Here is a 12,463-nt window from a genome sequence, read left to right as displayed (position 1 = left end):
AAGTTTCGAGAGTTCGTCAAAGAATTCGTATAGTTTGAAAGTGATGCGATAAATCTTGAGCGCACGACACTTTAAGTATTGTACTTGCTTTTTTTTATTCAAGTATATTCTTTGATCAATTTAAAACACAACATTTTTTTTGCACAAACTATTTTAACTATTTAATTTTATGAACATCTTTTAAACTTAATCTTCTTGAAAAAAAAGAATACAAATGTCACGGTAAAATATAGTTTCTCTTTCTCTCGATTTGAAAAATTAAGCAAAGAATGAGATTTTTTTAATTGCGTCTTTTTTTAAATCTCTTAAATCCACAGAATTCCTTTCTTTTCAATCTTTTTTTAGATTTTAAATTTCACACATTTATTAATTAGCTTTCTCTTCGAGAACGAAATCTAAAGCATTTAGCTAGAAAAACAATTAGAGAAAATATTTATTCGAGAAAACTCGTTATGATTCCAAGCTCTTCATGAATCTCCACGCCTTGTTATATCACCTTATTCGGCGTCTCTTGAGAGCGATATTGTATAGGCGTGTAACGGAAGGCGAAGGTAATTAAATGACAGAGGCTTAAATTTATGTGACCTGCGATTCCCAGTGCGTGCACGTCGTGTGTCCGCCAGTGGGAAATGATATTTATCTCGAAAACGTCGGCGCCCACGGAAAACGCGCGAGCATCGCGACAGAAAATTAGTATTCGTATGTAATTAGTATTCGTAGCGTCGTTTCTATCGCGCATAGATAGGGAACAATTTTGAACCAACAATGTTAAAAATTTAAGTATTGTCACACACGTTCTGCAATAATACACAAATTTTAAAGTAAATTCTAAACTAAGTTTCTTGAAATTTATTGTAAATTTTAATTAACACATTTTTATATCATATAAAATTGTAACTAAAACGATTTNNTTTTNTTNNTTTTTTTTTTTTTTTTTTTTTTTTTTTTTTTTTTTTTTTTTNNTTTNTTTTNTTCGTCTAAATTTCTATCCAAACATGTCATATACTATTTCTTTTTATTTCAATTCTCTAATAACAATGTGTCTTTAATGTAGCTGTGTAAAATTCTCTTATTTTACCTCAAACACTATCTTCTTAACTCTAACATTGGCCTCGTGGAATCCTAAGTTCAGATATTCGGAATTCGAACTTCTCTTGACAGTCTACATAACAATAGGAACATTCACCGACTGACACTGTTCAAAGTTAATCTAACTTTCTCCGACACTTCACAGTAGCATTGCCCTTGTTACTACTGGTTGATTCGATTAACTCTTCCTTGCCGTATGCGATCCGTCCGCGAGATTGGTTTTTCTGTCATGTGTACACATACCAGAAGGCAACACCGAACGGCTGAAAATCAGAAGAAACGCAAAATAAAGACAACGCGTGAATATATTAGAGTTTATAGTTTCGAAAGTTAGATGAAGACGAGCATTAACCAAGTTGAGCTCTACAAAATTGCCAGTATGACGGGAACTTTCGGAAGAACTGCAGTTATGAACGCGCGACCTAGAGGTGTTAATCAAGAAGTTGCAGCGATAAAATTGTAAACGTCGCCGACGGCCACCGGCATTCTTTTTTTTGTCTTTCCTCTTTTGCATGTTTCTCTTACCGATAAAACATTCAAACACAGAATGTAGTTTTGTGCGCGCGGTGTTACTTTTTTTTTTTTTTTTTTGTGCAGTCGCAATAGATTTCTAAGGAAAAACTACATTTTCTTGCATGCATTGTCGTTTTGCTTCGCGCAAATAATTATGACAAATTATTCTTTAGACAGTTGAAAAGTTCATTAGCTGCGCGCTCTTTCATCAAGTTTATCGCATGTCTTTATTTCTCAATTAGCTTACGCAGTAAATGATCAATAGTCGCGATTATGTCATTTGTACATCTCTACAAACCAATTATTAATTAACACGCGTCCACATATCTCGTTGAGATACGTATTACCAAAAGATTATTATTTAGTTTAACACGTTCCACTCTTCTTTGTATTATGTAATGAATACATTTATTTTTTAATTAATTTATGCAAAATAAATACATATATTATACATATATTATACATATGTATTATATATGTGTGTGTGTGTGTGTGTGTAAAGTAGAACTGTGAAATACTATTGAAATAATAATTATAATAAAATCTATTTATATCAAAATGTTAATGAACAAGCAAGTGAAGATCTCAAGTAATATAAAAACTAGACAAATGTTCTGGAATTTTGTGATTTTCAGATTCAAACACGCTGCTGCAAGGATGCAAATTATAATAATATCATTTTGTGCGAGACATAATACCGGGAGATTACATGATGATTCCGCGGAGGCTAATAAAACACGTCGTAATATTGATCGTTACAATTTCTACAACATCAATTGCTAATAATTTAAAGTTACTATTAACCATTCGTTCCTGAACAAAGTTAGTGCCGGGCAACTAAAAAACATCCGTCGTCAAAACTTGATATTATCGTAAAAGCTGAACGTCTTGCGCGCGGCACAATTTTTTTAATATCAATACACGGCGACGTTGAATGAATAAAACTCAAGGAAATGCAAAACCTAGAGTATTTTAAATTAAGACCTGTCTTAGTGACCTACTTCTACTTGAACTTCTATTTAACTTATTTACTCCTAACACTGATTATGTGTTTATCAGAGGAAAAAAAAGTATTTTTTATCTGTCATTATGTATATATTTTCCTTGAGAGAAAGACAGATGATTAAGATAAAAAAAAAACTAAATTCGATTTATCCTACTCCACAAATATGATTCGATGTCTGTTAGAAACTTTTTCCTGTATTTTTTGTATTTTGTTTTTTCTTTCAAAACATATTGTAAAAATTTTTTCTATTAATTGTCATTAACTTGTAATTAATCAATAATTAATTAATTTAAATTGATTAAAAACCTTCTTCAAAACTTTCTTGTTTTGTTTATTCCCGTTTTGTCCAAATATTCCGCGAACATTCAACTTGACTTAACATATGCACATGCTTCCTGAATAATGATCATATAACTTTCCACTGAAGTGGGAACGTGAAAAGTTTTATGTAAGTTCGATGTAAAGATTTTGTTATAAAAATTAATAGCAGAAACATTCAAACTGTACAGTAAAAAAGAGCTGCTAAATGACATCTGAGTTGAAAATAATTACTAGCTTTTGTTTTCTTGTATATATATACAGCGTTTTGTAGACGAAATATGGTTTGTTTGAGGGAAAATTGCTTCGCACATACATTTGATGCGAGATTAAAAAAACGAAAGAAAAGCAAAAGACAGACAGAGAAAGAGAGAGAAGAGAGAGAATAGAGAAAAAGAGAGAGAGAGAGAGAGAGAGAGAGAGAGAGAGAGAAAGAGAGAGTAAAAATATGCGCAACGTTACGTGATCTCTGCTTGATAGCGCAACAAACGCGCGTTGCGACAACGCTACTGACCTTGACTTTCCGACATCTCCGGGCAGCAATAGATCTTGACTGTCTCCTGAGTGCCTCCAGAGGAACGCGTTGTTTTCAGGATCTGCGTCAGCGAATGCACTTCCACGGCGCGACAGTACTATTACCACTTTGTCTTCTGTTTTGTTTTGCGTTAACTTTAAATTGGTTACCACTGTCGCGCGACTGATCGATCGATCGAGATCTCGCGAAACAGACAAGAAGAAGAACGGTCACTGAAACATACGGGAATTGCGCGAAATATACGGAATTTACGCAACGACGATACAGATTGCGATCGACGGTGATAGTTACGGTGCATTCGATTCGATGTCGACACGATTAAAGTACATTTGGATGAATTTTTGTTCTTTCTTTCGCGCACGACAAATCACACGGCGAAGGTTGGGCGGTGACTGGAGCGCGAGAATCCTAGTATCTCGACGTTCTCCCTCTTGCGGCGTCGCTTTCATCCCCTTCTCCCATCCCTACTTGCCACCGATATCATGCGGACGGTTAGATAAGGTCTTTCAGAAATTCCCGCATTCGGTTTTTTGTTTTTGTTCTTCAGTTTTACCGCTGTGCTCCACAATCAATGGGAGATCGGAAGATTTTCTTTTTGATTTTTTCTTGGCTGCTTTTCCTGAAAAAGTTGTTCTTCTAATTTCTTTTTTATTATTGTAACTACGCCATTTACCGGGTGTGCATAACTTGAGTTCTCAATTCTCAACAGATATCGAGACAATTTTACAAATAGCAACAAAAAATAAATTTTCTGTAACACACAAAGCAATATTCTATACAAACTTCCATTAAATGTCTATTAAATGTTATATCTGTGGCTATGTGTACCATCGTAATAACGAAACTTATAAATGAATTCTCACTCTTCCCATATACAATTTTTTGTACAATAAAATTATTATAGCATAAAGAAATGTAAAGTTATATCTCTAAATGATTTAATAAAGATTGGAGATTAAAGATAATCTCTTGTGGTCTCGGTATGATCGATTCACAATCTCTTCTCGATTCGAATCTCGAAAAATTTGTATTAATTCAATTTTGGCATCGATTTTCACTCAACCGTCGAATTGTTAACTGAATATTTACTCAATAAATGCAGAAACTATATGCATTGTATATTTAAATTTTATTGTAACTACAGTCATGTAAGAAGATAAGGGCTGCGGTCCGTTTCATGCTTGAGCGCATATTTATCTATAGTATACGTGACATATACTACAGATAAATGCACGATTAAGCGGACCGCAGCCAAGATGTTTCATTGCGCATAATGGCGGAGCAGCCAATCAAATTGTTGCCTCAAATGTAGCGCGAAATTAATTAAATTAATTAAATTGATTACAATAAATATGAATCAATAATTTTTTTGCATTATCTAAGTAATGTTTGTATTTTTTTTTTTTTACGAAAAAAGACAGTAATTTTAAGTGATCCAACAGAAACCAGAGAGAAGACTGAGAGCAGCCACGGCTCCAATTTAGCTGTTATCGCTTTTCCGCCCTGTTTGCCAGCGCTATCTACGGTGGTGTACATTGATAACTACGTACTTAACTATGTTCACGAGGTTTGTCGATAAGTACGTTTACGTCAGTTTATTCCTTATTTTCCAGTTAAATATTCCCCGGAGTGACAATTTGAAGAGAAGAAAGAAAAATTAATGTAAATGTATCAATAAAAAATTTTTTACGTACTTCTATTGTTTTTTTTTTATATACTCTGTATGACAAAGAATGTTTGACTCGGAATATAGCGCATCAAAACACGGGTAAGTAGAAGGTTAGAAAGTCTTGAGTATGTTATTTTTATTAGATAAAACAACAAGTAAAAAATTTTTTATATGTAGAGAACATCATATTATCTTTCAAGAATATAATGATTTTGTTGAAGAGCTTAAACGAGAGTTGAAAGCTTGTAAGGTAAGTTATTACAACTATTTACTGTGTGATACATTCTTTTTTTCAGTTGTACAGTATTTACAATTATTTATCATATGTACCAATAACTCTACATAACGTGTGGACTTCTCTTTATAGACAGAGCAAAATGACATCCGTTGTGAATTACAAGCTTTATATAATGACAATAAAAATAGTAGTGATGCCATGCGAGAATATATCTCACATGTACATTTGGAAGAGTGTAGCAGTGAGGATTTGCATGATAAAATAATCACGAATCTGAAGGAACGCATTGCAGTCTTGCAAATAGAAAAAGATTCTGCTGTCCAGCTGTGGCAAATATCAATGAAAGCAATAGATGCTCTAGAGCAGGAATTAAGAACACATGTAATAGATAACAAAGATGTAAAGTATTATGAAGAACAACTGAAAGATGTCAGACAATCATATTCAGAAGCAATAAAGGCTTTGGAGAACAAATTGCTTCAGACTAAGGAAAATTTTGCAAAACAACAGTCTTTGTGGACAACAAGTAAAGAAACAATAGAGACTTTAAAACGAGAGAAATGTGATATGACAAAGAGATTTGAAGAATTCCAACAAAATGCTCAGCAGAAAGGTCAGTTGTATAATTAATAATGTGTAATTTGTAACATAAAGGATATAGTATGCCAATAACTTTATTTCAAAGATAGGAATAGTCAGCAGATGATACAATCGTTAACGGAAGATTTGTCTGCCGCTAAGGCGGAAATACATAGCATAAGTTATTTAAAGACGGATTTGGAGAAGAAATTAAATGAGAGTAGAAAAGTTGCATATAGTATTTTGACGAAGAATGAAGAAACGAAATGCAAAATGGCTGAAGCTCTCGATCTAATAGAATCCGCGATAAAAGAAAAAGACTTGGTGCTTCAGAGAGAGGCGCAGGTTGTGGAGCAAAATGCCAGACTGAAGGCTCGATTAGCTTCTATTACCGAAGAACACGTTGTAAAGATGCGAGAGGAGATTGCAAAGTTGAGAGAAGCTCACGAACATAACGTGAAGAAATATTTATTAGAAATCAAATCGTTAAAATCAGAACTGCGGGAGAAAATGACATTATTGGATAGATCGCAGAAAGAGAATAGATTGGAAGAGGAACTGATAAAAGTACGTCGGGACTCGGAAGATTTATTGGAGAAATCAGTCGCTACGATTCTGAACTTCGAACAAACATTAAAGCAGACGGATTCTAAATTGGAAACCTGCAACGAAACATGCAAGAAACAATACAATTTAGAAATGCAACAATTGCGAGAGAAAATTGTCATTCTAGAAGAAAAGTTAACAGCTTCAAACGAGAAGTTGAGGCAAATTCAACAACAAAATTTCACGGATATGCGAGATCGCGTAAAATTAGCCGATGAAAAAACAAAGAACGCGATCGATTGCTATGTTGATTTGGAAAGTGAATTGATTGGAGCGACAGATGATAAGGAATCTCTGGCAACGGAATTCAAGTCATTACAGTCGGCTTTCGATCGCGAAATACACAAAAGAGATTGCGAACGGCACACGTTAGAGAATAAAATCCGCGAATTAGAAACAAATATTCATAAGTCAAACGTAACGGAAAATAATTCAAGCGCTAATGTTCTAATACCCGTTTCCTCTGAGCATCGAGCAGACACAGTAAATAAGCATATGTTGGACATACGGTAAATATAAAGTTTATTCTTCAACATTTATATATATTTATACATAATTTATATACATGTGTGTAGATGTGCTTAAAAGTTACTAGATTTTCAGAGTTGAAAATATTGATCACAATTGGCAATCTTTGTTAGCCGAACAATTAAAGAAGCAACAAGAAAATTTCGATAAAAAAATAAAAGAGATGATGCAACATGTAACAGTTCATCAAAAGTTAAGTAGAAGGTATTAAAAAAATGCTATCTTTTATTTTTAGTTTAATTTACTGTAGAATTATACATAACATAATACAAATTTTACTTATATATTTTAAGATGGAGAGATGAAGCAAAAACTTTAACAGCACGATTTCAAGTAAAATCTAAAGAATTGCGTGGAAAGATAAATTCCTTAAGAAAAGATAATGCTGAATTACAAAAAGCACTTTTAATGTGTAAACAATTTACTTATAAAACAGATAACATTCACAGGTTTGTACTATACAATTTTACAAATTGTAAAATATAAAAAGTATATTTTTTGTAATCATTTATTTTAGTTATATACAAGGATCTGAGACTAGGTGACAATATCTTATACTACAGAACCTTCCAACTTGCGTACGGCGTGCAGTTTGCACTATAAGATTTCTATGCAGTCACATGATCAGTTGGAAGGCTCTGTTATACTAGATGCAAGACAATCGCAACGGATCTCAAGTGCTATAACTATTCCAGAATGCCTGACTTTATTTACTAAAAAATTACAAATTAAAAGAAGCAATATTGATTCTTTGTTTAAAATAATTCTTATCAATGTAATAACAACAACATTCATTCTTTGGAGACAATACAAGCTGTAAATAAACTGGGAAACCAATATAATATTTCATTTTCCCCTTGTTCATCTAGCCAAGCAAGTCCTTCCTTCATCATATAATTCAAAGCTTTTTGTGCTCTGTCTTCTTCCCATTTCAACTCCTTACATAAAATAGATTTAGATATATAAGCATTTGTAGACAAACTCGCTTGACGCAGTACTGCTGTATGATCCATGCTGAGTTCACCAGGTACTGACTGTACCAAATATCTTCCTCTACCAATAGGAACTACAGAGAAGCCATTGCCAAAAATCTTCAGTTTCTTGGCAGCAGCTAAGAGATCCTCATTGGTGATCTCTTGATGCTCCTTTCTACGCCCTCGAGCCTGAATTAGACGAGTCCTTAATTCATCCAGTGATATCAGTCCACCATTCTTGTGATTGGTTGCCATACAGACCTCGACAATCTGAACGGCAAGCTCGTAATAAAAGTCACCAATGCCCAGTACCGACCAGAATCCTTTACCGGATGCAAGAGGATCCACACCTATTGAGGCACACATTTCTGTGAACTGACGGCGGAAACGAGCGTTTTTCTTGATTTCGCTCTTGTGCTTCGACGCAAATTCCTCCAGATTCACGCGAAGTGTTTCCATGTGTTTTGTCATCTGCTCAAGCTGGTTCTCCTGAATTTCTGTGCCTTTGTCCCGATACTTTTCCTGTTCCAATTTTTGCTTATGTATCGCACCTATTCCTGTTGCGCGTCGCATTTTTCTCAAAGGTGTCTTACTATTATCAGGTTTCACATTAAGTTTTCTTATGTAATTACGAATTAATTCTGTTTCACTATGGAGAACTTAGCCTTATTGACATCTCTTGAGTTTGAAGTTTCGGCTAACTTCTTAAAAAAACGCGAATTTGACACATGTCAAACTTGTTTAAAGTTATTCTTTAAAGATTATCAAATGTATATCATTCAAAGTGTAAAGTCCTATAGGAAATTTCTTGCGCGCGAGACAGTCGGGAGAAACAAATTATTCGTAAAAAGTACTTTATCTCGGAGTTCAGAAGTTTGTTAGGAATACACTTTCAAACATCCTTTGCAACAAGCAGAGAAGAAAGGTTTGGTGCGCATGTGGCTCTTGGACCTAGAACGGTTAGTCCATACGCCATTCTGACAGCAGAGAAGAAACTGAGAGCAACAAAGGCTGTATAAAAAATTGTAATAGCTTTTCCGCCCTGTAAGCCAGCGCTATGTCCACATGTGGTGCAAATTGGCAAGTATACTGCGTTCAAGTTGAGAAGAGAATTTTATTGCGCATAGGGGAAGAAAAGCGGACAAAGTGGGGATAGCATTGCGTGCAGGATTGGCGGGACTCTTGCTGACAGCCAATGGCTATGGAGTAAGCAGACTTTAGTAAAAGAAGTGCGCGAAACGGACGAGTTTTCATTCATCCGATTTCTCTTCTCAAATTGAACGCAGTATAGCGCTAGTTTAATGAAAAAGAACAAACCATATATAATAAAGTCAAAATGGCGTATGAACTGACTTTTATGGTCTCACATCTACATCCAATCAAACCAATAAAAGAAAGAAAACAATAATAATAATCACTTGATTTAGTAAGTTATTACTATAAAACTAAAAAAATAAACAATATAATGTGATAATAATATATAAAAAAGAAGAGAATAAAAATAATAAGATTACTAATCATAAATATATGATAATAATAAATAATTGTAACACTAAAACTTACACAAATCTCTATTCATCCTTCCTCTTTTCATCTCAAAACAAAACTATTTGTCATTTAATATTACAAATAATAACGTATACTGAGTGTCTGAAACTTTTTGATACATATCTAAAATGTGAAGATAGATGGACGCCGCGCGCGCATCCCTTGTCTGTGTTCCGTCTGAAAGAAACGAGAGCGATTTTATCGAAGATTGCGCGTGATGTGACAGCGAATGTTAGTGAGTGAATGTGAGCAAATGCAACAACGATGCCGAGGTAGTTATCGGTGATTGCTGCCGTTTTTTCTCGGTCCTCTTCCTACTCCCTTCTCGTTTGGCCCCTCCAAAAAAAGAGAGCGCGTTACGAAATTTATACACGGCACTGCACGGCACGGCCGTGTGTTGCAATATTTCGTGCGGCCGCCTGCCGCCCTCCGCCCTCCGTCAAGGTGAATGCCTGCAGAAAGTCCGCGGTGCCACGGCGAGTTCTTTCTCTCGCCTCCTCCGATGCGTTGTTTCCGTTGACGAAGAGGCCTCGCGAGCGCGCTCGTCGTGGACCTTTACTTCCTGGTGCTGTTGATACCGGAGACCGCAAAGATGGAAGACTACAAGTTTCTCTTCAAGGTCGTACTCGTAGGAAACGCCGGCGTGGGCAAGACCTGTCTGGTGCGACGTTTCACTCAGGTGATGACTTTATTCCCGGTTGACTATCCAATGTTACGATTAATAAGATCAGGAACGCGTGTGTGACTTGCTCGTCGATCTTTTCGCGTTTGTTTTTCGCGAATTTGTGTGTGTGTGTGTGTGTGTATTGAATTCAAATGCAATTTTTGTTCTGGAAAAGCGGAATTGATTTTATTTTACGTACTCAGCAGATGATGTCATCATATGTGTCATACATTATATTTTAAAGCACTCTTTTTATGTTGATTTTTCTTGTGTTATACAGTATATATCTGATTTTTTGAATACTTAACATCGTTATGCAATTTTTAATCCTGTTTCATTGTAAATGTTAATTATACATATATGTTATCTATTATACATATATAGATAATATTATAATTTAAGCAGATTTTTTATAATATGTAAAAGATTAAATTTATTACTACGCAGATTGTTCTTTTGATATGCAATATTATAAAAACATATATATACATATATATATATGTATATGTATATATGTATAAAATTAAAATATTTAAATATTTAATGCAAACCATAAGTGAACTCTTACATATAGATTAGCACAGATGTTGTTATTTAATTCTTTTAAAATAATTATTTACAGGGTTTATTTCCACCTGGACAAGGTGCAACTATTGGAGTTGATTTTATGATTAAAACTGTTGAAGTAGAAAATGAAAAAGTCAAGGTACTATGTCATATTAAATATATGTTATATTATTTAAATATATGTTTAATTTACATTCTATTTTTTTATCTTCTCCTTTAGTTGCAAATTTGGGATACTGCTGGTCAGGAAAGATTTCGTTCTATCACACAAAGTTATTATAGATCAGCACATGCATTGATATTAGTTTATGATATTTCTTGTCAACCTACATTTGACTGTTTGCCAGATTGGTTAAGAGAAATTGAGGAGTATGCAAGTAATAAAGTTCTTAGAATATTAGTAGGTAGGTAGCAGTATATAAAACATAGAAATTAATAAAGAAAACATTTTACATATATGTAATTGTCATTTAAGGTTTGCTAATTATACATTTTTTAATATCAGGAAATAAAATTGATCGAGAAGATAGAGAAATACCGACGCATGTAGGAGAAGATTTTGCACAGAGACATGGAATGTACTTTCTAGAAACATCTGCCAAAGAAGCAGAAAACGTAGAGAGATTATTTATGGAGATAGCAGCAGAACTTATGGAGGTAAAGTGAGCATATATATATTTTTTTATTTTTTTTTTTTTTATTTAAGGAGTTGATTTTTTTGAAACACTTATCAATATATTTTAGCAAGCACGCAGTAAAGAATTACCTCGATATGAAACGAATACAACTTCAATAAATGGTAAAACAACATCAATCGGTGATAGTAGTAATTGTGGTTGTAGCAGACTTTCTTAAGTGAATTTTCTATATAATATTAAATATTTTCAGTATAAGGTATATATCTTTAATTATATGCAGTAGAAAGCATCATATCGTGCGGTTCTAGGGGAAGTGTTTTTCGGACATTTCTCCTTTGGCTGCTTCTACTATCGCGCGCCGTTTTTCTTCGATCTCCGTCAGCAGCCCGAGATCGAAGGAGAACAGCGTGCAGTAATAGGAGCAGCTAGAGAAGAAATTTCCGAAAAATACTTCCCCTGAAGCCGCGTGATATGATGCTTCCTACTGTACATGTATATATGTACACATACATATACATGTGCGTGCGTGTGTGTACATGTATAACTAAAATATAGTTATATATACATATATAACTAAAATTCTATAAAGATGAAACGATAAACGTTTTTTTATAGACATGGTAATTAAATATCGAGCGTATCAATATTTGATAATTAAGAAACATCTAATACATTTACATCTTTGATACAGTGTTATTGTTTAATATTACAATATTATATGCTACGTTGTTTTATGCTATGTTGATATATATTTATAATATTTAAAACATAAAAAGGAAAAACAAAAAAAAGTTTATTATACGCTTTGTTATTATCACTTTTTATTTGAATGTTTGTACTTTAAGTAACAGTTAGATTTTTAAGCTATTTATAAGTTTATTTATTTCCACGCACAATTAAATGCATTTAACACACAACTAGCTTTTGTCATTTTAAAAGTACAAATAGAGAGTTAGTATTAGAATACATTTTAGTGATTTGTCCAAACTTT

The 12,463-nt window shown here is 33.7% G+C and overlaps 4 protein-coding genes across 14 annotated transcripts in view; 2 read left to right on the top strand and 2 right to left on the bottom strand.

Annotated features, from left to right (window-relative positions):
* LOC109857144 (transient receptor potential-gamma protein) overlaps nt 1-3,842 on the bottom strand; it is a 52,413-nt gene extending 48,571 nt beyond the window's left edge. For 8 of the 10 annotated variants that reach the window (XM_020433231.1, XM_020433190.1, XM_020433206.1 and 5 more), the window contains exon 1: nt 3,441-3,842. The gene's annotated coding sequence lies outside the window, so the exon portion shown is untranslated. The remainder of the gene's footprint in view (nt 1-3,440) is intronic. The other 2 variants (XM_020433199.1, XM_020433241.1) reach the window with 2 other exon arrangements.
* Nucleotides 3,843-5,028: 1,186 nt separating this feature from the next.
* LOC109856862 (growth arrest-specific protein 8 homolog) lies at nt 5,029-7,691 on the top strand. 2 transcript variants are annotated; one of them, XM_020432570.1, is made up of 7 exons: nt 5,029-5,229; nt 5,308-5,380; nt 5,498-5,981; nt 6,054-7,062; nt 7,157-7,285; nt 7,375-7,530; nt 7,599-7,691. In XM_020432570.1, the coding sequence occupies exons 1-7, from the start codon at nt 5,195-5,197 to the stop codon at nt 7,624-7,626; spliced, it is 1,914 nt and encodes a 637-aa protein (XP_020288159.1). In that variant the 5' UTR covers nt 5,029-5,194; the 3' UTR covers nt 7,627-7,691. The 2 variants fall into 2 exon arrangements, with proteins under 2 accessions (XP_020288159.1, XP_020288169.1); XM_020432580.1 differs by lacking the exons at nt 7,375-7,530; nt 7,599-7,691 and having other exon boundaries at nt 7,149-7,279.
* Nucleotides 7,692-7,858: 167 nt separating this feature from the next.
* On the bottom strand, nt 7,859-9,080 carry LOC109856876 (vacuolar-sorting protein SNF8). Its single transcript, XM_020432592.1, has one exon. It carries the CDS (start codon nt 8,626-8,628, stop codon nt 7,873-7,875), a length of 756 nt encoding a protein of 251 aa, XP_020288181.1. The 5' UTR covers nt 8,629-9,080; the 3' UTR covers nt 7,859-7,872.
* A 550-nt stretch (nt 9,081-9,630) lies between these two features.
* On the top strand, nt 9,631-11,896 carry LOC109856272 (ras-related protein Rab-30-like). The gene is made up of 5 exons (XM_020431351.1): nt 9,631-10,282; nt 10,890-10,973; nt 11,055-11,238; nt 11,340-11,491; nt 11,579-11,896. The coding sequence occupies exons 1-5, from the start codon at nt 10,196-10,198 to the stop codon at nt 11,687-11,689; spliced, it is 618 nt and encodes a 205-aa protein (XP_020286940.1). The 5' UTR covers nt 9,631-10,195; the 3' UTR covers nt 11,690-11,896.
* Nucleotides 11,897-12,463: the final 567 nt, after the last annotated feature.

Source organism: Pseudomyrmex gracilis, unplaced genomic scaffold (assembly GCF_002006095.1).
Source record: "Pseudomyrmex gracilis isolate BER0280 unplaced genomic scaffold, ASM200609v1 scaffold_4, whole genome shotgun sequence".
In the NCBI taxonomy this organism is placed as follows: Eukaryota; Metazoa; Arthropoda; class Insecta; order Hymenoptera; family Formicidae; genus Pseudomyrmex; species Pseudomyrmex gracilis.
Note: the sequence above shows the minus strand (reverse complement) of the source record. Positions and strands in the feature narration are given on the sequence as shown.